Source organism: Typopeltis vanoorti, chromosome 15 (assembly GCF_054136105.1).
Source record: "Typopeltis vanoorti isolate ZY-2024b chromosome 15, IOZ_Tvanoo_1.0, whole genome shotgun sequence".
NCBI classification, from domain to species: domain Eukaryota; kingdom Metazoa; phylum Arthropoda; class Arachnida; order Uropygi; family Thelyphonidae; genus Typopeltis; species Typopeltis vanoorti.
Window position 1 is genome coordinate 16,639,444 of NC_143563.1, and position 24,519 is coordinate 16,663,962.

The following is a 24,519-nucleotide window of genomic DNA, read 5'->3' on the forward strand; positions in this document are numbered from 1 at the left end:
AGATGGTTTAATGTTAAATCTGGTGTGAGACAAGGATGTACATTATCCCTCTGTTATTCATTATCTATATGGGTCACATTATGAAGGAAAGTGGTATTAAACATGATATCAGAATTGGAGATGTTAATGTCAGCTTTTTGCTTTATGCGGACGATGTTATACTTCTAAATAAATCCGCTACAAGTTTGCAAGATTCCCTGACTAAATTGAATAACTGTTGTAATAGATATGGTATGAAGGTCAGCATTAAAAACACAAAGACAATGAAAATAGGTAGAATTGTTGAAAATGTCAACTGCGTTGTGAACGGGGAACCTGTGGAACAAGTAAAACATTTCAGCTACTTAGGCACGATTTTTAGTGAAGATGGTAAATTAAATATGGAAATAGACAACAGAATCAACAAAGCTGGATGGTAGGCAGTCAGTTGAATAAATTCATATGGAATAAGAGAGAAATTAGTTGGAACACTAAATTAGCTCTTTACAAGACAATGTTCAAACCAGTTTTAACTTATGGATCTGAGAGCTGGGTCAGAAGTAAAACACTTGACCAAAGGCTAGAGACTGCAGATATGAGAGTCCTGAGAAAGATTATAGGCGTGAACAGATGGCATCAATGGCAATATCATATTAAAAACGAGGATATTAGGAAAGAACTTGACATTGTCAGCATCCAGGAATGCATTAGCAGAACTAATCTCAGATGGTATGGTCACTTAAACAGAATGAGCAAGGAAAGATTAGCAAAACAAATGTTCTCTGCCAGGTTGGCAGGAAAACGATCCAGGGGAAGACCAAGATATAGGTGGATTGATACGGTACAAAGTGCCTTAGACTAGTGCTTCCGAAACTTCTGGATGTCAGGGCCCCCTTTGCAAAAATTAAAATATTTCAAGCCCCCCCCCCCCTTAAAAAAAATTGAAATAGAGAGATATATTATTATAATATTTATTATTTATATTCAATACAAAACATACACAGCGAATATTGCAAAAATCAAATGCATATATTACACTTTTTGCCTCTTACCATTTGGTTCTGAAGACAATGTGGGCTGTTCTGGTGAAATATGAAATTCTGTCCTTTTTTTTTTTTTTGAGTCTGTTTCTGATTGTTCGCGGGATTTTTTTTTATTTTCAATGAGCCACTTATCCATCTCAGGGTTAAATTTTTTAACATAGAATAGATCAAATAATATCACCACAGACTGATAACATGAAATTAGTGAATATTACCTGAATAACGGAATCCCCGGACCAGGAACATTTTTCTCTTTTGTGACTTTTCTCTCTTTACGGTAATTAAGCCTAACGTGAAACAGACAGCAAAGGCAGGTTATTAAAACGTGCATATGATTGGTATTAACAAAAGATCGTTCAACTGAAATATAAAAGCATAGCTGACAATTGAGTTGAAATGCTAACTCTCTTCAAATGAATTCCATATGTGAAACTGCCATAACATTCATTATATATATATGTATATTACTTAGTTTTAACACTTTTATGAATTTTAACACATTCGGTTGAATTTTATTGCTGCCTTGGGAAATCTAACTCGCACACATCTAATTAATAACAATAGTTTTTAGTTAGATACTGTGTTGGCCCATGCAACATATGGTTTTGTTTCAGTCTATACAGCATAGTTTTCTGTATGAGAGGACATTTGATTCATTAATTAGTGTGTTTTTATTCCAGTTGTGTCTAATTGCACTATTTGTTGAGAAATATTATTACACAGACTCCTCATACCTTATTCACTGGCATAATAAAAGTACTTGTTTTTATTGCCTCTGTATATAGTGGCTGTTAGGGAGGGCATATTGTTTACCACTGCAAGCGAGTTACTATCTCCCCACATGAACTTGTTTAAGCTTTTTTTCATGTGTGAAGTATATGCGAAACTTTAATTGGTAACAGAAAACTAGCTCGGATGACAGTGATAATATAAAACGAGTTTTGATATGTATATATGAGATGTTGATAAGTCAATATCAACATTCCCTTAGTACGAACGCATGATGAAAGGGACAGGAAGATTTGGAGCTTCCTTGGAGAGCATTCGAAGTAAATACAATTAACCACTGCTTTGAAATGAAACATATGAATAAGCAATATTTACTAATATTCATTAAGCGCCGAAATACGCAGGAAGCAAAGTTTGTGAACCAACACTAATGTGTGAATTTTTCCATTAAAATATAAAAAATAACAACAAAGAAATAATAAAAGTTAAATACATTTCTTTTAACATAATAAAATCTACTTAGTCTTAAAACATTTTAAATTTGTTTTCATTATTTCACAGTCCCCCTCAACAAAACCTACAGCCCCCAAGGGGGCGCTGTGGCCCACAGTTTGGGAAGCGATGCCTTAGACGATAGAAATATAAGATCTGATAATGTTGGAGTCTTGAGAAGTAACAGAGTGATTTGGAGGAAAATTGTAGATTGGAAGTTAGTAATGACGTAAATTTTTCATGTGGTGCTACATATCCTGTACACCCTTTGAGGGTACATGTCAGGAATTTAATGATGATGATAAAATAACGTATAAACGTTTAATGAGACACCTGTGGTTGCATTTTTTTGCACAATTTTCTTATTTTAGGTTCAATTGATGATAATTGTAGGTGAATGTCTGGTTCTGTATTTTGTTTTGGTACCTGTATAGGAGAATCCTGCTTCACAGAGATATGTAGTTGAGAAAGGCAACAATACTAATTTTGCTTTCTCAGACATGATATTGAATTCATCTTGTAAATGCAGCCAAAACTCTGGGTTGACTTTGGTTTTGAAATGCGATTTTTAGTTTGCTGTGAGATGTCAAATCTATGAGGACCTTGTATTCCGCTGAGTTTAAGCTGGGTGGTTTTTTGTTCACGCTGAACACATTCAGTACCCATTTAAAGTCATCAAGCACCTTCTCTTGAGCTGTCGGAAAGAGTCTTTCAAACGAGTTCAATGTTCAAACGAGTCTTTCAAAGCTTCGAGATGCACCTGAATATTTTTCTGTATTTTTTCTTGAATCTTGATGTTATTTTCATTCAAGAAGCTTTTTGTAAGAGGGAAGCAATTGATATCTTTCTTTTCCACGCACTCCATCCAATACATGTTTCCTCTTTAAAGAAGACGCTTTGACGTTTGCATCAAAAACTGTGGCAGTTTTTCCTTGCAACGATAGATTCATTTCGTTCATTTTGCTAAAAATGTCAGCCAAATATGCCAGTTTGCACACCCAGTCTTCGTCATTTAAAACCGTCGCCAATAGAGCGTTATGGTCCATCAAAAATGCTGCTTCCTCTGCACACGGTTCCATCAAACATGCTAACGCTTTTCCTCGAGACAACCACCTTCAGTGTGCAGCAGGAGGGACTCATGGTGGCTTCCCATATCTTCACACATTAGTTTGAAGAGCCTGCTTTTAAGAGGTCACGATTTTATATAGTTTATTAATTTTATGGCATCATTCAACACTATCATAAGCTCAGTAGGCATTTTTCTCGAGGCTAACGCATGTCTATGAAGAATGCAATGGCTGGTGCTACATTTCTTTGCCTTATCTTTAATTTTGGCAATGGTTCCAGATTGTGACCCATCATTTCCTTTGCATCATCAGTGCATATATCTGCACAGTTTTCCCACGGTATTTCATTTGACGAAAAGAATATCCAAAAGATTAAATATTCACCCCCTGATGTGTTGGTTGGTAGTGGTCTGCAAAGAAGGTCCTCCTGATAGCTTTGTAAGTAAACATAACGAACAAATACCATTAAAACTGCCAACCCGGCAACGTCAGTCAATTCATCCATTTGTAGTGCGAATTTGGTACACCTGCTACAACTGACAAGTGTCTCTTTCACGTCATCAGCCATATCGCTGATTCGTCTAGCAACGGTGTTATTTGATAAAGGAATGTTGGAGACTAGACTAACTTAACAGCTTTTTCATCAAGCAAACACTTGACAATATCGATTGTACAAGGTTTAATAAGAGTCTCTCTGCAATGGTATGAGCTTCATCAGCTCGAGCTACATGGTAACTTAGCAGGTAGGAAGCTTCCCATACTTTTTCATTATTGGTTTTAGCAAGTGTTGTCATAGTTTTCTGTGGAGCCAAATGGTTTATCTTTCAACTCGGGATGGTTTCCCTCAATATGAGTTGCAGTTTATCAGGAAACATGAAACTGTTGGTCAACACATTTCTGCAAATCACACTGAGAGGCTGACCATCATTTGTTTTTGTGAATCCCATATTCAAGTAACTTTCTACGTATTTTCATTTTTTATTGGGAGGTCTTTCCCCCACTGGTATGTCCTCCTTTTCAAATGTAACATCTTTTTTATTCAAAGTACCTGTTTGAAGCCAGCGATCCATGCCTAAAAGAAAATCACACAGGAATATGAGAATAACTGACTTTATCTTTCATAACCCAGAATACAAAATAAAGCAAATAAAAATTTTATAACAAAATACAATTACTTACCTACTTGAAAACCAATAAAAGTACCTGAATCAATCAATAATGTAACGTTTTTCTACTGGAACTGTATTGCAGTAGTTCGGGGTTTGAACATACGAGTAGCACAAAAAAACACAACACTTTATTAATGAACACTTACTAACTACACAACTTAACACCCACAAAGAGGTCAAACGCACAGAAAACTTGCAGAAGAATCTCTAAGAAATTAGTGTTATAACTATAAAAATTCACTGTGAAGTGATTGATTCTACTTTTTGTTTCTTATTCTTTAATTTCATTCAATTTTTATTTTCTTGGAGCGGCCGCAGAGCCCCTGGGAAGTGCACGTGGAGCACAGGTTGGGAACCACTGATCTAGAAACTATACAGCTGTAAATCTGTATGTTTAATGGTGGGAGTGTTAACAGTATAACTTCCCAGAATCGGAGAAAATGGAGGTAATAATTTCCATTCAGATTTTTGTAGCAAGGCTTCAACTTTGTTTATTGAAAAATATCAGAAATACATATTGTGATATCTAAGGTCTGAGTGTCTTCATTTTGTTCAACCTGCTGTTCCATGTCACAAAGACAAAGCTTATCCATAAAAGCCATTTCCTAATGGAAAGATTTTTTTAAGGATGATAAGATAGCAGCAGCTGACTCACTGTTGGTGACCAGTTGCACTTTGATCAGTTTGTTGTACAAGTCAGACATAATATGTAATTTATTGCATATACCTGTTTTATTTAAGTATACTGTTTTGTTTAGGGTATGTACTAAATTATACTGATCTCTTCAGCATCATAGAAACGTTTTATGCAATTTATAAATGATAGAAAGAAAGATAAAACCACTAGAAATATATTGAAAGTTTATTTTTCACTTGGTTAGACTATAATAAATTTAGTTTAATCATTTATCAAGTGTGAGCAAACAAAATTTGTGCCTGAAAATATCTTCAGGACTGAGGTAAGGTAGTACAACACTGGGCAACTCATAGCAAAGGTGGACCAAGCTAACATCACTCCTATCTCAGTATCTCCCATAATGCAAAACACATCTCCTTGAAGATATGTATAATGTTATGCATTAAGGGAAGGACCACTACCCAGACTGGTTTTGACCTTTATTAAGGTCTCTTCAGTGGGAGCCATGCCCAGAAGTGGAGATACCAAGGCAGAAGCAATGGAGAGGTCATCTTTACCTAAAGGAGTTGCCAAAAGGTGTGCCGCTTTATTATTAAATTATTCTGTATTTAGAGAAAGATGTTTAAAGTTTATTTTTCACTTGGTTAGACTATAATAAATTTAGTTTAATCCTTTATCCAAGTGTGAGCAAGCTAAATCCAGAGTAATTTAATAATAAGGTGGCACGCCTTTTGACAGCACCTATAGGTAAAGATGACCTCTCCATTGCTTCTGCCTTGGTATCTCCACTTCTGGGCCAGGCTCCCACTGACGAGACCTCAATAAAGGTCGAAACCAGTCTAGGTAGTGGCCTCTCTATTTGTCGTAAAGTGAAGATCTGATCCTGACAGCCTCTATTTGGCCTGAATCCAGCTTGTTCTTCACCAAGCTTTTCTTCCAAAATTCTTCTCAACCGTTTCTCAAGTATACTTGCATAGATCTTGCCAGGAACACTCAGTAGGGAAATACCTCTGTAATTCTCACATTCAGTTTTATTTCCCTTTTTTATATATGGGTACTGTGAGAACTCTTCTCCAATCATCGGGAATTCATCCCTCTGTCCAGGCTTTCTGAACTATGCAGTGCAGCCACTGTAAGACTCTTATACCACCATACTTCAGAATTTCTGGTCGAATATCATCTACTCCTGCTGCCTTTCCACATTTCAAGCCTTTGGTGACTTTTTCTACTTCAAGTATGGATATGTATTCCAGACTGCATGCCTGGTCTGTGTTTTTTACCCTGTGCTGTCATCACTGCTTGTTTCATTTAGCAGTTTTTCAAAGTAATTACTCCATACTTCAAGGATATCTTTTTCTCCTGTTTTCATGTCGCCTTTATCATCTCGAACTCCTTTTACAGCACTCTCCTCCATTCCTAAGCTTCTTCAACAACCTCCAGAATATCTTACTACCTTCTTGATATTTATTTTCTATGTTCTTGCCAAAGTCCTCCCATGACTTTTGTTTAGTTAGTTTTACACAGTGTTTAGCATTCTTACATTTGTCTCTGTATTCTCTAAGAGCACAACCTGACTTAATTGCCAGGAACTTTTGATATGCTTTCTTCTTTTCCTTCACTGCCTCTTTAACTTCCTGTGTCCACCATGGAGTTCTAATTTTTCTATCCTTGCAGACAACTTCACCACATGCGTGTCTAGCTGAATCAATCAGGACTTTCTTCAAGGTTTGCCATGAATCTCTAAAGATTGGTTCCTGTTCTCAAACTCTTTCATTTTCTTTTCAATAATATTTCTGTATTTTAGTCTACAGTTCACATCTGAGAGCTGTTCAACTTTTATTCGCTTTAAAACTTTCTTACATGTTATTCTTTTCAATATGAAATTCAATTTTATCCTGCTCAAGACTAAATAGTGATCACTTCCAATTTCAAATCCTCTGTACACTCTGGTGTCTTGCACCAGGGAGAAAACATCACTATCAACAATAACATAGTCAATGAGACTTTTCTTATTCCTAGCCTCTTCTCTCCATGTGAATTTGTGCACATTTTTATGTTGGAACATGGTGTTAGTAATAACCAGTCCATGTCCTGAGCAGAAATCCAACAGATATTTGCCATTATTATTAGCTTTGTTCTTTTCTCCAAATTTTCCCAAAATATTTTTGTATGTCTCACAATCATTTCCTACTCTACTATTTAGATCCCCAACAAGGACCAACTTTTCCTTTTTCATTGTGTCAGTTGCTTTTTCTGAAGCCTCAAAAAATTCCTCCACTTCTACCCTAGTAGAACCTTCTGTGGGACCATAGGCACAAATAAGTCTCATTGTCCAGTTCCCCATTCTCATATTTGCCCACATTACTCTACTTGAGACTGACTGCCATTCAAGAAGATTAGCCTCGTATTTTGTGTTGAATACTATGGCTACTCCTTCTTTTCCTTGATTGTCATTGCCTGAATATAACATTTTGTATTTATTGCTCAGAAAGATCTCACCAGTTTTGGTCTTTTTTGTTTCAGTCACCCCTATTATGTCGATCTGGTACTTATCTAATTCCTCAGCTAGCTCCATTTCTTTGCCATTCAGGCTTCTTACGTTGATACTACCGATCTTTAACTCTGGTGATGTTGAGTTGGGGTTTGTTTTCAGATTTGTTCCAGTAGCTGACTTTTCGCTGTTCGCCCTGGTTCCCTGGCGAAAACAACGGGGGCCTTGTTTAACCGGGCGACGCCCCAGCCGGCATGAAATTTTGTCATGTTGTACCATCATTTTTTATTTTGGTTTAACCAATAAGAATACAATTTGGTCGGCTAAATCCCAAATTGCCAGCCCATCCTCGTTCGTTCAGTATCAAAGTAGATACCCAACAGGGTGCACCACGAGAAGGTGAGGATTGGACATTAGGTCAGAAGCCCTGGTCGGTTCTCCGCATTCCTTTAAAGGCTATGTGGAGGTCTCCTCTCAGTTATACAGCTTTGACCCTAAAGTAACATGAAAGCTGCAAATGAGAATATCATAAACATCTGGAGTAATTACTTTGAAAGACTGTTACACAAAACAAGCAGTGACACAACAGTGGTGAAAAAATTTCAAGAGTAATGCAAATAGGAATACATATTGATACTTGAGATAGAAAAACACTTAACTTGAAATGCAAAAAGAAAGCTAGTAGATGATATTCGACCAGAAATGCTCAATATGGGATGTAAAAAAAAAATTGCTTTGGCTACACTGTAATCTGGCAGGTCAAATTCTTGATGATCTAGAGTAGAAATCTTATAACAGAGGAATTTCACAACAGCTTCAGGTGAGATATGTACTAGCATACTCGAAAAGAGGCTGAGAAAAATCGTGGATGAGAAACTTGAAGAAGGCAAACTGAGTTCAGAGCAAATAGAAGTTGTCAAGGTCAGATATTCTTTATGACAAGTAGTGAGAATCGTGGGAAGGCTTTTCGAAACACTGTAATTATATAAAACAAAAGATAGTATGTATTTAAGTTGTAAATCAGCAGTTACAATTGAAGGATATACAGGAAGATGTTTTGCGAAATGTAAAATCAGGTGCAAGATAAGAATGCACATTACATTCTCTTCTTACTCATTTATCTGGATCACATGATGAAAGAAAATGGCATTAAACCTAATATTAGAATCTGAGATGTCAAGTTGCTTTATACAGATATACTTTCAAACACATCCAGTACAAATCTCTAGGATTCTGCAACAAATTTTGCTTGAAAATAATTTAAAAAAAAAAAAAAAAAAAAAAAAAAAACTTGGAAATAAGCAGGAACATAGAAAACTTCAGCTGATTCTCAGTGGAGAAGCTCTATAACATAAAACATTTCAGCTGTTTGGGCACAGTTTTAGTGAAGATGTCAAATGGTAGAATAAGTAAAGCTGATATGGTGGGGAGCCAGTTGAATAAGTTCATATGGAATAGAGAAATTAGCTGAAATACGCAGTACACTAGGTAGTGGTCAAACCAGTTTTTTGTTATTGATTTGAGAGTTGGGTTAGAGATAAAGTATTTGATCAAAGATTAGAGACCACAGGTATAAGAGTCCTGAGAAAAATAAGGGATCTGAACAGGTGGCAACAATGGCAGAATCCTATTAAAAATGAATACATTAGGAAGAAACTTGCCATCATTAGCATTCAGTAATGTGTGAACTGGACTAATCTGAGGTGGCATGGTCACTGAAACAGAATGGGAGAAGAAAAGTTATCAAAACAGCAGAAAAAGGACCCAGAGGAAGACCAAGGTCTAGGTGGATTGAGTCATTCAGAAGTTCCTTAGAATAATGAAATGTGAGATTGACAGTATCGGAGTGCTGACAAGTAATATTTTAATTTCAAGAAAAATTGTTGAATGGGAGATTAATAATAATGTAAGCTTAATATAGTGCTGTCATAGTAGCCTGAACACCCCTTGAGGGTACATCAGGAAGTCGAAAGATGGACTACAGTTAGCTCTACACCTTGACAAGATTGTTTCGAAATATGGAATGAAAATATCTTCTGAAAAAAGAAGTTATGTTATTTAAAGAAAGGGAACTAATAAGAAGTATTATTGTTCTGAATAACAAATCAAATGAACAAGTTGATAATTTTAATTATTTTGGCTGCAATATAAACTGCTTTGAAAAAACAGATCCAAAGCAAAATTATAGCTTTGATTAGTGATATCTTTAAACCAAATATAATACTAAGAAATAAAACATTTAAGAATATTCAGTGGTTTAGCTATGTATGGAAGTGAAACATGGATGATAAAAAAAATATCCCAACAAAGTAGCAGAAATGAAATTTTTGTGAACAATAGGATATATCTAGATAACAAAACTATAACAAGAATCAACTTGGGAGGTAGTTATTGAAAGATTTTTTTCACTTGGTTATACTATAAATTAAAGATGCCAAGAGAATATATTCTTGGTTTCATCCTTTATTCAAGTGTAAACAAAGTTGATGCATGAAGCATCTTCACAACTGGGCTACTCATATATAGGAACTAATGACTTCACCCAGAAGAGATACCATGGTGAAGTAATGCAGAAATTTCCAATATACAGATCAGTGATAGCCAGACTCTTCTGTGTCTGGCTCCCACTTATGTGACTTCAGTAAAGGTCGAAACGAGTCTGGGTTGTAGCTCTTCCCATAATGCATAGCTTTATACATGTCCATAAGGATATGTACCTTGCATTATGAGATATTAAGACAATTGGTATGAAGATATTAGCCCTTATGTACAAGTAGCCCAGTGGTGAAGATACTTCATGCACAAACTGTTTGCTTACACTTAGATAATGGATGAAACCAAAAATATCTCTTGGTATCTTTAATTTATAGGAGGTAGTTATAGAAACAAATGGATTCAATATGTGAATGGAATATCACTAAACAGGCTACCAAAGTAATAGTAGAATAAGAACCTGAAAGGAATGAAAACAGGTGGTGAGGCTTAATAGTCCACTATGCCTGCTACTGTGAAAGGAAGATGGCAGTTAGCCAATATCTTAAACATGTGGAAAGGCTTATGTGCTCACAGTATATGTTATTTATTTTCATGGTATTGATAACAACACAAAATGATAGAAAATAATATTTATTAACTTATTTGCTGATATTTCAAGCAATCTGATTTGTCTCTCTCAAACTTCCTGTAATATTCAATAAATTTCTACTGCAAATGAGTGCTAGTATAGTACAGTATTAATTTTGGTAATATTTTGTGTTATCTGAAATCTAGCACTATTGCTTTATAAAATGTATTGTGAAATGAACTACTGAGGAATCAATGCCATCATATGTGCAATCAGAATTTGTCAAGCATATAATGTGTAACAAAACATCATACATTGGCATCTCAAGCCGATGCATTGTTTTATAACTTGGAAGCTCTAAATTATAATTGTTTTGTGGAAAAATAATCGAGAATTTTTTTAATAAAAAAAAACAAACAAATCCTTGCTACTTTAAGATATGAACTCTGAGCTTTTGGAAACCTTTATAACATCGTAACAAGGAACAAATGAATTATGATAGTGATTCAGTTTGCTAAATCTGAAACATTTCTCAGTATTACACAAGTTGTTTGTTAGATTCATTCTTAAGTATTGTAATAGGCACTTTCCCAAGTTGCAATATACAGAGCCATTAGCTGGGACAATTTTTAGTAACTACATTATACAAAATTATCTCCCCAAGAAAAGAAAAGTATAAAAGCACCTTTGTATGATAAGATTATTCCTGTACTTGCTTTCTTGTTATAGGTATCAGATTTATGTGATTTCATTTTGTATTCCTAGAGTGATACCTTCTGGGTTTAAATGATTTACGATCTGGGAAATAATCTGAGTTTGAAATGTGCCAGTGGTGAATTTTCTATACTTGTTCAGACAAAACTAAGTCAGTCGTAGACAGGTAAAAGAGCTTTTTTCTTCTGTGTAACAGTGATCTGAAATACATGCAGGCTGATGCATGTGACCACAACATAAATTCTAGTCTCTTCACTTTATATATCTTGGTGATAATATTAAAAAAAAAATTCCACGAAAAAAAAAAGTACAACCTGTTTTAAAGATATCCTATTATGCACATTCACATTTATTCAAAGAACAAATGGTTCTCATTCTTCAGTTATACTTGTACTTCTTGAATAGAGAGTAAGAAACTCGACTATTTCTTAAGCTTTCACTCAAGAAGAATCTGCTGGCCTTAGGAAGAGAAAGGACTTCATTCACCATTGAATTTTATCCTTTCACAAAACACATTTTTGTTTTATTTATTTATTATTACTATGGTGTGTGTTTGTTTGGTGTTTTTTTACTGCCAAGTAACTGGCCTTTTTTTAATATATTAATTTATGCCATTATTGGGCAGTTCATCCCATATGTATAGTTTAACTTATGTGTATTGCATGTCCTCTCTGGTTAGTTGCGTGTGTGTATGCACATGTGCACACAATGCAAAGTAATAGATCTTGAAAGTTTTTTCACTTGGTAATATAAATTAATTATTCTTGGTTTAATCCTTTATCGAAGTGTAAGCAAACATGATGTATCTTCAACTCTGGGCTACTTGTATATAGAGACTAATGACTTCTTTACAGTTTGCCTTAGTATCCCATAATGTAAGCACCTGTCTGGGTAGTGGCTCTACCCATAATGCATCACATTATATTATACACATCTGAAAGGGTGTGCATGCTTAGCATTATGGGATACTAAGGCCATTTATATGAAGCCATTAGCCTCTGTATACAAGTAGCAGTTGTGAAGATACTTTCTGTGCGAATATTGTTTGCTTACATTTAGATGAAGGATTAAACCAAGAATATAAGTTCTTGGCATCTTTAATTTAAACACAGATGCCTATTACTATATAGGGTGCTATGTGCACCAGGGAGAATCTAACTTGTTGGTGGGGATTGAGTTTACATCAGTGGGTCTAATTTTGAAAGGTAAGGTAAATAAGTCATTTTATGACTGTATGTATGTATCATGATCTAGTTTCTGAAAATATTCTTAGTGGCTTATAAACAACATTTTCACATATTGTGGAATTGATCTTGTTTAACTGTGTGCTTATAATAAAATAAATTGTACCTGTTAAGTGAAAACTTAACAGGTAATGAGGAGCATGCCAACATCTACTTTTCACAGTTTTTAAATTAAAGATGCCAAGAAATTATATTCTTGGTTTCATCCTTTGTCCAAGTGTAAGCAAACAAAGTTTGCATGTTTGCTCACACTAGCAAACATGTAATTTCTTAGCATGTTTAATTTATAGTATAACAAGCGAAAATTTTCAACATTCACAGTTTTTGTAGTAATAGTGTGATTGCTGCTGTTGAGAAATATCAATTTACCATTCTCTCTGATAACTTTTCTCAGTCTACACCATCTGTAAATCTTAGAATATTGCATGTTGTTGAACACGGCATTAATCATTAACTTCAAAGCAGTATGTTTGAAGCATACAATACCCTCCTGGAACAAATAATTAGAAAATATTTGTATGTCTTGTAATTCCCAAAAGAGATGATCGGAGAGCAGTAAGTAAGGGAAAATCATTTACCACCATATCATTTGCAAACTGGTGCAGCAAATTATTGTGTCCGAAGTAAATGTTTTCTTGAATACTCACAAATCCTGATATGTGCAGGTACACTTTATATGTCAGTGAAAATGATTGCTGTGGTGTGAATAGTACTTGCTAGGAGCATTTGGTCAGTGAAAATCCTTATCCAACAATCGAAATGAATATCCATTTATTTAATTATGCAAAAAAAAAAAATCTGTGCTCAGTGGTGTTGGATCCTATTTCTTCTCAATCTATACTTTGGATCCGACATGATTACTACTATGATGTTCTTAACTAATTGATAAGTTGTAAGTTGATTTCTAACTCAAATATAGAGAAAATTTATATTTAAAGACTGTGCCACTCTATATCTGAATTAGTTCAAGAACTGAAGAAAAAACCAACTCACAACTATCACTTATTTTAGATGTTAATATTATATATACTGGCCGAGTATATTTAACTTATTTATCACTCCAGCTTTGGTCGAATATTTTATGAATGGCGCAGTAAAAGAGATTCAGGCAAAATACAACTTTTGATTAACAAAAACAAACATTTAATTTTAGAATCATAAATTTTACACTTAAATTCAAATCAGTAATTAAGATATCGCAAACATTTTAACTTCTGATAAATTCAATCATACAACTCAGACAATGATAAATCTGTTATCTCTATAATACATTCTTCTCACAGTTCTTTAAGTTCCAAATACGACAAAAATTTCAGTAACACCTCTTTACAAACAAACACACACTTTTAATTTTACACTTCAGTTAATTCTCCGCAATAGCTACTGTTAGTATAAGGAAATTCTAGGATGAAACTCGCACACTTCTCTGTATAGAAATATTAATGGTTGGAATAATCTTACCAATAATCTTTTTTCTTCATCTACTTATATGTAAACACTTTTTATAACTGTAAACACTCTAAACAGTATACGGCACTCATTAAATAAATCTAAGAAATAATTGAATTAATCGTCGGTCACTATACACATAAACAAACATTCTTGCATGAAATACTACTGATCACTTATGAATTAAGGCAATACACAATAATTCTTTAGGCAATATATTTCTAAGCACAGCTAACAGTAAATTTCAACTTTACAGCCTCTACTATTCGCTAATAACTCTGTGCTTTGCTTCAAGGTTCTGTATGTCCTTGAAAGGTCGGCCCTGAAATTGAATCTCAACTCAAATATCGCTAGTCTATTTAGTAGTCACTCAGCTGTCTTCCATAGCTATAATTGCTATTCTACAATTTATTAGCTAACTGCCTCTCGACTAGTAGACTTTATTAGCTGCTTGAGTGACTTGCCGACTCGCTATTATCGCACTGTGATTCCCGAATGCCGAATGCTCTGATTCCAACCTAATGCCAATCCTCTCCTTTCTCTCTCTAATCTATCTCTTAATTAATAATTTCAGCGTTCATCACTTATATATCTGTTCTTCCCACCTAAATTATTCTCGTGATTTCTTTCTAAAACTCTTTTCAATAAACTCTCTCCTGACGTGGTGTTTCAAAACATGCTCGCTCACTTACATATGTCTCCATGACAGCAAAACAAAACATAATAAAATTGAGGTATTACATAACGCTAAACTTCTACAAATAGGAATAAATAAAGAATATTTACATTTCAATTAATGCGCAGTTAAATTATCAAATATAAATTCTATATTAACATAGAAATAAGCTAAATAGCTTGATACTATTTTAACACAGAGTTTTTCTACTATTAATACATATATTCTTGATTAAATAATTAAATATTAGATAAAATTAAAGGTAGTTATATGAATATTAAATTATAAACAAGTGGTTTACATTAAATAATATTTACAAATGTAGCCTTTGCCATGGTGGATTATGTTGGATTCTGAGGAGAGTATTAATAATTTAAATTTCTCTTCATTCAGAATCCAACAGTGGCATGTATATTTGCATTATATTGGAGCTCTGTATAGTTTTCCATTGTTCCAACACACACTCATACTCACATTCACTGCACTGGATTAGACAAGGAGTTCCTTATTCTTGACTGAGTAGAAAGATTTTCTTGTTGTTCACTTCCTAAAAGCGATGTTCTGCCTTAGTTTTAAATTGATTAAAACAGTCTGTAACTTGTTGCTACATAAACATGATATTTATTTTGGTGCTCTAGTTTTTATTGATCAGTGTAGGCAGAAATCCACAGGTGAGTTTATCAGATAATTGACGAGTGAGTTTTCAACTTCGTTCGAAATGCATTCAAAATGTATTATTTTCTTCACATAATTTACTTTTTTTTTTTGTTTCTTTCATTTTAAAATATCTTCTGTACTGTCAAGATCACAGGTGGCTGCCAACAAATTTATTTCCAGAGAGTTAGAAATAAAACTTTCAGATTTGAAATCCTTAATTCAAACACTGCAGCATTCACATTTAAAGAATCTCAAAAACACTTGCACTTTTAGTTGCCAGTTTTCTCTAACAGTTATGATGAGAAACAAATCATCTAAACTTTCTTCCTTTTATCATCATTAAAGTTTAGAACATTCTTCTTGCTATGTGAAAAACTGAAAAAAAAAAAAAAAAAGAACAGTCATTAAAAATTCAACTTGCCTTATTTTCTTCCCACAGCAGTTTTCCTGTGATTTGTCATAAAGTAATTGATAACTTTTAAATGTTTTCCTTTCGATATGAAAGTTCCCATTATGTGTTATAGTTATATCACTTTACTTGAAAACCATAAGTCTCACACACTTGAATTGTGCAAGAAGACGAGTAAGTTTTTCATATCATAAATACACAGATTATTTTCCATTGATAAATTTTTAATCAAATCAATGCATTCAGTTAGTTCAATATTAGCTTTATGTATATACAGTCCGCAAAACATATGTAATCGATAATCTCTATGATTAAAAAAATTAATTCTACTTTATTAATTTAATAAACCTGTAATTATAAACAGAAATATTAAAATTGGCACAATCTAATTGAATACTATAGTACATTGATACATCTTTACCCCACCCCCTTAAGTATGTGGCCAATTGTAATATAGTATTGTCCTAAGCTTATTTTCACAACTTTCAACATGAATTTGGTTTAGTGTAATTAAAAACTTGAAAATTAAAATTATATTAAAATTTTCATATTAAAATTTTGAAGAATAAAAATTAATAAGCAAAAATTATGTTTTCAGCTACGGCATTTAACAGGTACAAGGCAACTTTCTACCTTGTCTTTGATTTCTGTGAACATGATCTAGCTGGCTTACTTAGCAATGTCAATGTAAAATTTAGTCTTGGAGAAATCAAGAAAGTGATGCAGCAGTTGCTTAATGGATTGTATTTTATTCATAGCAACAAAATTTTGCACAGGTAATTTTCTCTACTTTTTCTTTTTTTAAAAAAAATAATTGTTTGATGTAGTGCATTTTTATTACCTAAAACGTGTTCAAGTAAATGAAATTTGATATTATTTTCAACTAATAACTTGAAAATAATATAGTACTTTATCAATAATTAAGTTTGAAATAATTAAGTCTGCATGAAAGTTGAGTGATGTGGGCAAATATCAGAATGGGGAACTGGACGATGAGACTTATTTGTGCCTATGGTCCCACAGAAGGTTCTACTAAGGTAGAAATGGAGGAATTTTTTAATGCTTTAGAGAAAGCATCTGACACAATGAAAAAAGGAAAAGTTGGTCCTTGTTGGGGATCTAAATAGCAGAGTAGGAAATGATTGCGAGACATACAAAAATATTTTGGGAAAATTTGGAGAAAAGAGCCAAGCTAATAATAATGGCAAATATTTGTTGGATTTCTGCTCAGGACATGGACTGGTTATTACTAACACCATGTTCCAACATAAAAATGTGCACAAATTCACATGGAGAGAAGAGGCAAGGAATAAGAAAAGTCTCATTGACTATGTTATTGTTGATAGTGATGTTTTCTCCCTGGTGCAGGACACCAGAGTGTACAGGGGATTTGAAATTGGAAGTGATCACTATTTAGTCTTGAGCAGGATAAAATTGAATTTCATATTGAAAAGAATAACATGTAAGAAAGTTTTAAAGCGAATAAAAGTTGAGCAGCTCTCAGATGTGAACTGTAGACTAAAATACACAAAGATTATTGAAGAAAAAATCAAAGAGTTTGAGAACAGGAACCAATCTTTAGAGATTCAGTGGCAAGCCTTGAAGAAAACCTTGATTGATTCAGCCAGAGAGGCATGTAGTGAAGTTGTCTGCAAGGATGTCTAGAAAAATCAGAACTCCATGGTGGACACAGGAAGTTAAAGAGGCAGTGAAGGAAAAGAAGAAAGCATATCAAAAGTTCCTGGTAAATAAGTCGGCTTGTGCTCTTAGAGAATACAGAGACAAATGTAAGAAAGCTAAACACTGTAAAACTAGCTAAACAAAAGTCATGGGAGGACTTTGGCAAGAACATAGAAAATAAATATCAAGAAGCTGGTAAGATATTGTGGAAGTTGTTGAAGAAGCTTAGAAATGTAGGAAAGAGTACTGGAAAAGGAGTTAGAGATGATAAAGGTGTAATATTATGAGTTTTCTTTATTTAACCTCTCTCTCTCTATTTGTTGTATAATATTGCTTTCTTTATCATTGGCTTCTATATTTTTATTCGTTAACTTTAACCTTATCTTTTTCCTTTCATGTACTCAGTTAATCTTATTTCCCTTTCTCTACTTTCAGTATTCTTTCCTTATGCCGGAGATCTCTAGAAATTTATTTAATTATTACTAACTGCGCCACTAAAGTTCTCCAAATGGCATAAGAAATTATTTATACTTCCAGTAAAGTTCCTCCTCTATAATTATATACAGTCGTGGCTAACTCTTAACTCAAAATTCGTATCAAAATCCAATCTACCCCGCTCACAGGATCGGTTTTTTTTTTAGAACAGTGCAGTTGCGAAATAGATCAGACGGCACTCCTTTTAAATATAACAAACATGTTTATTTATACTAAGACAGTAATACAAGGTATGCACTAAAAGGATGCTACTTTCCTTTCCTCTAAGCCAAGCACAAAAAAAAAAAAACAAAAAAAAAAAAAAAAAAAAAAAACCATCATATACGACAAATTCTTAGGTATGCAACAAATACCAATGATGTAAATTATTAAACAATTAAATTAGATAACTATTAACTGTCGGCCCATTTACAGTTTTGGAGTTTCCATGCTTTGATTAATTATAATCTCCATTTCCAACATTCACATAAAATATAACACTCTTTAAACAAACTACTACTTCTCATAACATTATATTTCTTAATTCTATAATCTTGTCAGTTCTTCTGAACCATTTCTTTACAATACAACGTGAGTTAAAATTTTCATTAATGTCTTACAATTACTTTAAAACAGATTTTCTCTATGTGAACAATTATTCAATCTAATGTATATAGCAGTTCTATGAATTCGGTCTTTCTAAACAGTCCTTCACATCATAAATAAAAGTTTTGCAACAAAATTCAACTCACATGACTCCTCCATAGGTACAATGCACTTAGTCGTATTTTCTTTACAGACTTATTCTGGATCCCCCTCTATGCTAGGGCTTGATCTATCACTTTAGACATTTCATGGACACAGTGTTCTCCTCTGGAATTTCTTGCGGGGGCTGGAGCGCGATATTCCGGCGTTGTAGGCACTCGGACGTAAGGTCTGACAGTCAAGACTTTGTCATTCTGGTCCTGGGCTGCTATTCACTCTGTAAGGTTTTGCCTCCGGTTACCCTCCACGACTTAATCCGGAATCTGACGTAGTCCATGGATAGACTCCCTCCTTTTCTCCTGGCGTCAAATCTGCCTATGCTTGATAGTCGAATCTGTGATCCTTTTATTTGGCTTCTTGCAGGACCCTGTGCGAAGGTTTTAGGTCTCCAGATATTCCCGCGCAAACTTTGAATTAAGGTCTGAGACCCCGTAACGTGCAAACTCTTATCCTTCTAGAAAGTGCAGACTTCTAGATTTCCCTGAAGTGTACGTTTAATCCCTTTTACAGCATAGCGTAACAGCTTCTGATGTATACCGCCCTCTTTTGCTATTGACCTTGAAGACGGTATCGGACTGCTTTGGTTACAGTAGGTTTCTTTTTCACCCAATACTAAGTGATAACATCAAATACATTTCTGAATTCTAAAGTATTGCAGCTGAACTTCTATTTTAAGATATCCATTTACTCTATTCTAGCATGTTTAATTCCTCTGGGTCTCTATAGATGGGCTTTGGTATTTACTTACATAGATAAATTCTAACATATTTCTGATTTCTAGGGCATTTTCCCTTCAACTACATATTCATATATCTTCTATTTACACAGTATCATGCTAATTTATATGGGCTGTTAGTATTATTTACATATAAAATTTACAAGTTTCCTTTTTGTGAATTTTGGATGTGACTCCTGTAAAAGTCGATGTAATAAAATTTTGGAAAAATTATGACGCTACATCGAATTTTACAAAGGTGACATGAAAACGAGAGAAAAAGATATCCTTGAAGTATGGAGTAATTACTTTGAGAAATTGCTAAATGAAACAAGCAGTGATAGCACAGTGGTATAAAACACTCAACAGGCATACACTCAGGAATAAGGAATACACATCCATACTGGAAGTAGAAAAAGCCATCAAAGGCTTAAAATGTGGAAAGGCAGCAGGAGTAGATGATATTCGACCAGAAATGCTGAAGTATAGTGGTATAAGAGTCTTCAGTGGCTGAACTGCATAGTTCAGAAAGCCTGAACAGAGGGACGAATTCCCGATGATTGGATTAGAGCTCTCATAGTACCCATATATAAAAAGGGAAAGAAAACTGAATGTGAGAATTACAGATGTATTTCCCTACTGAATGTTCCTGGTAAGATATATGCAAGTATACTTAAGAAACGGTTGAGAAGAATTGTAGAAGAAAAGCTTGGTGAAGAAAAAGCTGGATTCCAGCCAAATAGAGGCTGTCAGGATCAGATCTTCACTTTACAACAAATAGTGCAGAAATCATGGGAATATAACACAGATCTCTATTTGAGTTTTGTCGATCTGGAAAAGGCATATGATAAGATGCCAAGAGAGAGAAGCCATTCAATATGCTACAGTTATATGGTGTCGATGGAGCATTATATCAAGCAATACTTAGTCTTTATTTGAGTTCTAAGTTAGCAGTTATAATTGAAGGAAGTACAGGAAGATGGTATAATGTTAAATCTGGTAATATAATATGTGGTAATGGTAATAAAAAAGGTGATAATGTTAAATCTGGTGGTGTGAGACAAGGATGTACATTATCCCCTCTGTTATTCATTATCTATATGGATCACATTATAAAGGAAAGTGGTATTAAACATGATATCAAAATTGGAGATGTTAATGTCAGCTCTGCTTTATGTGGACAATGTTATACTTATCAATAAATCCACTATGAGTCTGCAAGATTCCTTGACTAAATTGAATAACTGTTGTAATAGATATGGTATTGAAGGTCAGCAATAAAAAGACAAAGACAATGAAAATAGGCAGAATCGTTGAAAATGTCAACTGTGTTGTGAATGGAGAACCTATGGAACAAGTAAAATATTTCAGCTACTTAGGCACGATTTTTACTGAAGATGGTAAATTAAATATGGAAATAGACAACAGAATCAATAAAGCTGGTATAGTAGTAAGTCAATTGAATAAATTCATATGGAATAAGAGAGAAATTAGCTGTACACAAGACAGTGTTCAAACCAATTTTAACTTATGGATCTGAGAGCTGGGTCAGAAGTAAAACACTTGACCAAAGACTAGAGACTGCAGATATGAGAGTCCTGAGAAAGATTGGTGGCGTGAACAGATGGCATCAATGGCAATATCATATTAAAAATGAGGATATTAGGAAAGAACTTGACATTGTCAGCATCCAGGAATGTGTTAGCAGTGCTTATCTAAGGTGGTATGGTCATTTAAACAGAATGGGCGAGGAAAGATTGGCAAAACAAGTATTCTCTTCCAGGTTGGCAGGAAAACAATCCAGGGGAAGACCAAGATATAGGTGGTTTGATAGGGCACAAAGCCTTAGACGACAGAAATATAAGATCTGTAATATTGGGGTCTTCACAAGTAACAAACTGATCTGGAGATAAATTGTAGGTAGGAAGTTAGTAATGATGTAAATTTTTCATGTAGTACTGTCATATCCTGTACACCCCTTGAGGGTACGTGGTAGGAATTTGATGACATGATGATTTTTGAATGAATATTCACTCTTTTCTCTCTTTAGATAAGAATTTTAAAGAAGGAAATTTTACATGCATTATTTTCTAAAGACTGTTTCAGAATGTTTCTGTTAATTACTTTCTCTTGTTTTTTTTCTCTAGAGATATGAAAGCTGCAAATATTCTTATTACAAAGAATGGCGTGTTAAAACTGGCAGATTTTGGTCTTGCCAGGGCATTCAGTGTTAGTAAAAGTGGTCAGCCAAACCGCTACACCAATAGAGTTGTAACACTGTGGTATCGTCCCCCAGAATTATTACTTGGAGAAAGGAACTATGGGCCTCCAGTTGACATGTGGGGTGCTGGTTGCATCATGGCAGAAATGTGGACTAGGAGTCCTATTATGCAGGTAACTATTTTTGAAGTTATATTTTTAAAAGTTTGAAGTTGTTTAAAATTAAGACAGCAGTTGTTATTAAGCTAGAGAAGATAGGGTTATTTCTCACAGCAGCTTCAGGTTGTTCCTTCATAAAAGCATGCACAAATTCACATAGAGAGAAGATGCAAGGAGTAAGAAGAGTCTCATTGATTATTGTTGAAAGCAATGTTTTCCTATTGGTTCAGGACACGAGTATACAGAGGATTAGAAATTGAAAGTGATCACCATTTAATCTTCAGCAAGATAGAACTGAATTTCGTATTAAAAACAACAGTATGTAAGACCGTTTTAAAATGAATCAAAGTTGAACAATTTTTGTATGTGAACTATAGACTTAAATACACAAACATTATTCAAGAAAAAAATGAAAGAATTTGAAAACAGGAACCAAATCTTGAAAATTCAGTGGCAAACTCTGAAAGGAAATATTTTTTGATTCAGCCAGAGGGGCATTTGGTAAAGTTGTCTGCAAAGATGGAAAAATCAAAGCTCCGTGGTGAAGTTGGGAACAGCAGAATTCCCTGCTTTAAATTTAAAAGGAGGTAGTGAAGTTGGTTCAGTGAGTTTTAAGATGGACTGTAAAAGGGGTGTTGGTTAGGTGGTGCTTGTTTTAATGATTTTGAAGGAGAGTGGAGGAATAATGGTGGCCAATTGAGAAACTGAACACATCTATGAGAGAAGAACTGAAGTGTCTTTGAGGGAGACATCATTAATTAGCCAGATTGTCTTCTTCTGGATAGAATTGAGCAATCCTAGAGAGGATAGCTGTGTGGATTTGGGCTTTGTATAGAGTTAGCAATTGTGAAGGTGGGAAATAGTGTCTTGTGCAAAAAAAGTACATCGAGTGTTTTGGCAGCTGCAGAAGCTATAGTTGAAATATGGTTGTGCCAGAAAAGATTGGAGGTGCAAGTCAGTCCAAGAAGAGAAATCCGATTGTGTTTGGATATCTCAGTATTACTGAAGGTAAAGGGGAAGAATGCAAGCTCTTTCTTGCAAGAGATCAGACAGAACTGAGTTTTGGTGGCATTGAAGATTACAATGTTGTCCTTTCCCCATTGGGATATATCCAGGAGATCTGAGTTCAGGTCCCTGGTTGTGGGAGAACTTGAGGATTCTAATACTTGAGCACTAACAGGTTTCTCGAATAAAAAGGAGGAATTAGAATGCACTGTCATCAGCAAAGCTCTGGATAGGATTGAAATTCTGTAAGAGCAGGTCGTTTTATATACAAGAGGAAGAGAGTGGGTGAAAGAATAGAACCCTGGGATACTCCTATATTGGTGGGGAAATCTGAGGATAGTAAGCTGTCCACCATGACACATAGTGAGCAACCATTGAGAAATTTGGCTCTAGTTGCAAAGTGGGGAAGGCAGTTTGGAGAGTAGGCCCCTGTGCCAAACCCGATCAAATGCCTTTGAGATGTCGAGGGCAACTACAGAGTTTCTCCATGGCTTGAGTCAATAGGTGGGTGGTGAAAGCAAGAAGATCAGCTGTGTATCGGAAGTCACGGAATCCATTCTGCTGGTCACTGATTATTTGGTATGTCTGTAGATGGTTTAAGAGCTGGTTATTGATTGCCTTCTCTATAGTCTTTAACAGAACAGAGGAGAAAGTAATTTGTTGGTTGACTTTTATCACCTTTCTTTGGAATTGGCTGGATCTGTTTCTATATTGTTGGGTAGATGCGAGTTGAATAGGATAGGTGTTAGTTCATCATCATCAAATTCCTGCCATGTACCCACAAGGGGTGTACAGGATATGATAGTACTACATGAAAAAAATTACATCATTACTAACTTCCTATCTGCAATTTTCCTCCAAATCAGTCTGTTACTTGTCAAGACTCCCACATTATCAGATCTCATATTTCTATCGTCTAAGGCACTTTGCACCGTATCAATCCACTTATATCTTGGTCTTCCTCTGGGTCGTTTTGCTGCCAACCTGGCAGAGAACACTTGTTTTGCTAATCTTTCTTCGCCCATTCTGTTTAAGTGACCATACCACCTGAGATTAGCTCTGCTAACACATTCCTGGATGTTGACAATGTCAAGTTCTTTCCTAATATCCTCGTTTTTAATATGCTATTGCCATTGATGCCATCTGTTCACACCTATAATCTTTCTCAGGACCCTCATATCTGCGGTCTCTAGTCTTTGGTCAAGTGTTTTACTTCTGACCCAACTCTCAGACCCATAAGTTAAAACTGGTTTGAACACTGTCTTGTATACAACTAATTTAGTGTTCCGACTAATTTGTCTCTTATTCCATATGAATTTATTCAATTGACTTTCCACCATACCAGCTTTGCTGATTCTGTTGTCTATTTCGATATTTAATTTACCGTCTTCAGTAAAAATCGTGCCTAAGTAGCTGAAATGTTTCACTTGTTCCACAGGTTCTCCATTCACAACACAGTTGATATTTTCAATGATTCTGCCTATTTTCATTGTCTTTGTCTTTTTATTACTAACCTTGATACCATATCTATTACAACAGCTATTCAATTTAGTCAGAGAATCTTGCAGACTTGTAGCGGATTTATTTAGAATTATAACATCATCTGCATAAAGCAAAGAGCTGACATTAACATCTCCACTTTTGATATCATGTTTAATACCACTTTCCTTCATAATGTGAT

General features: G+C 34.6%; 1 protein-coding gene across 1 annotated transcript in view; it reads left to right on the top strand.

Moving 5' to 3' along the window:
• The window catches only part of Cdk9 (Cyclin-dependent kinase 9), a 106,417-nt gene that overhangs the window by 58,594 nt on the left and 23,304 nt on the right, over window positions 1-24,519 (top strand). Inside the window, exons 4-5 of the mRNA XM_090405887.1 lie at window positions 16,419-16,596; window positions 21,602-21,848. Of these exons, the coding sequence (XP_090262013.1) occupies window positions 16,419-16,596; window positions 21,602-21,848 (425 nt within the window). The remainder of the gene's footprint in view (window positions 1-16,418; window positions 16,597-21,601; window positions 21,849-24,519) is intronic.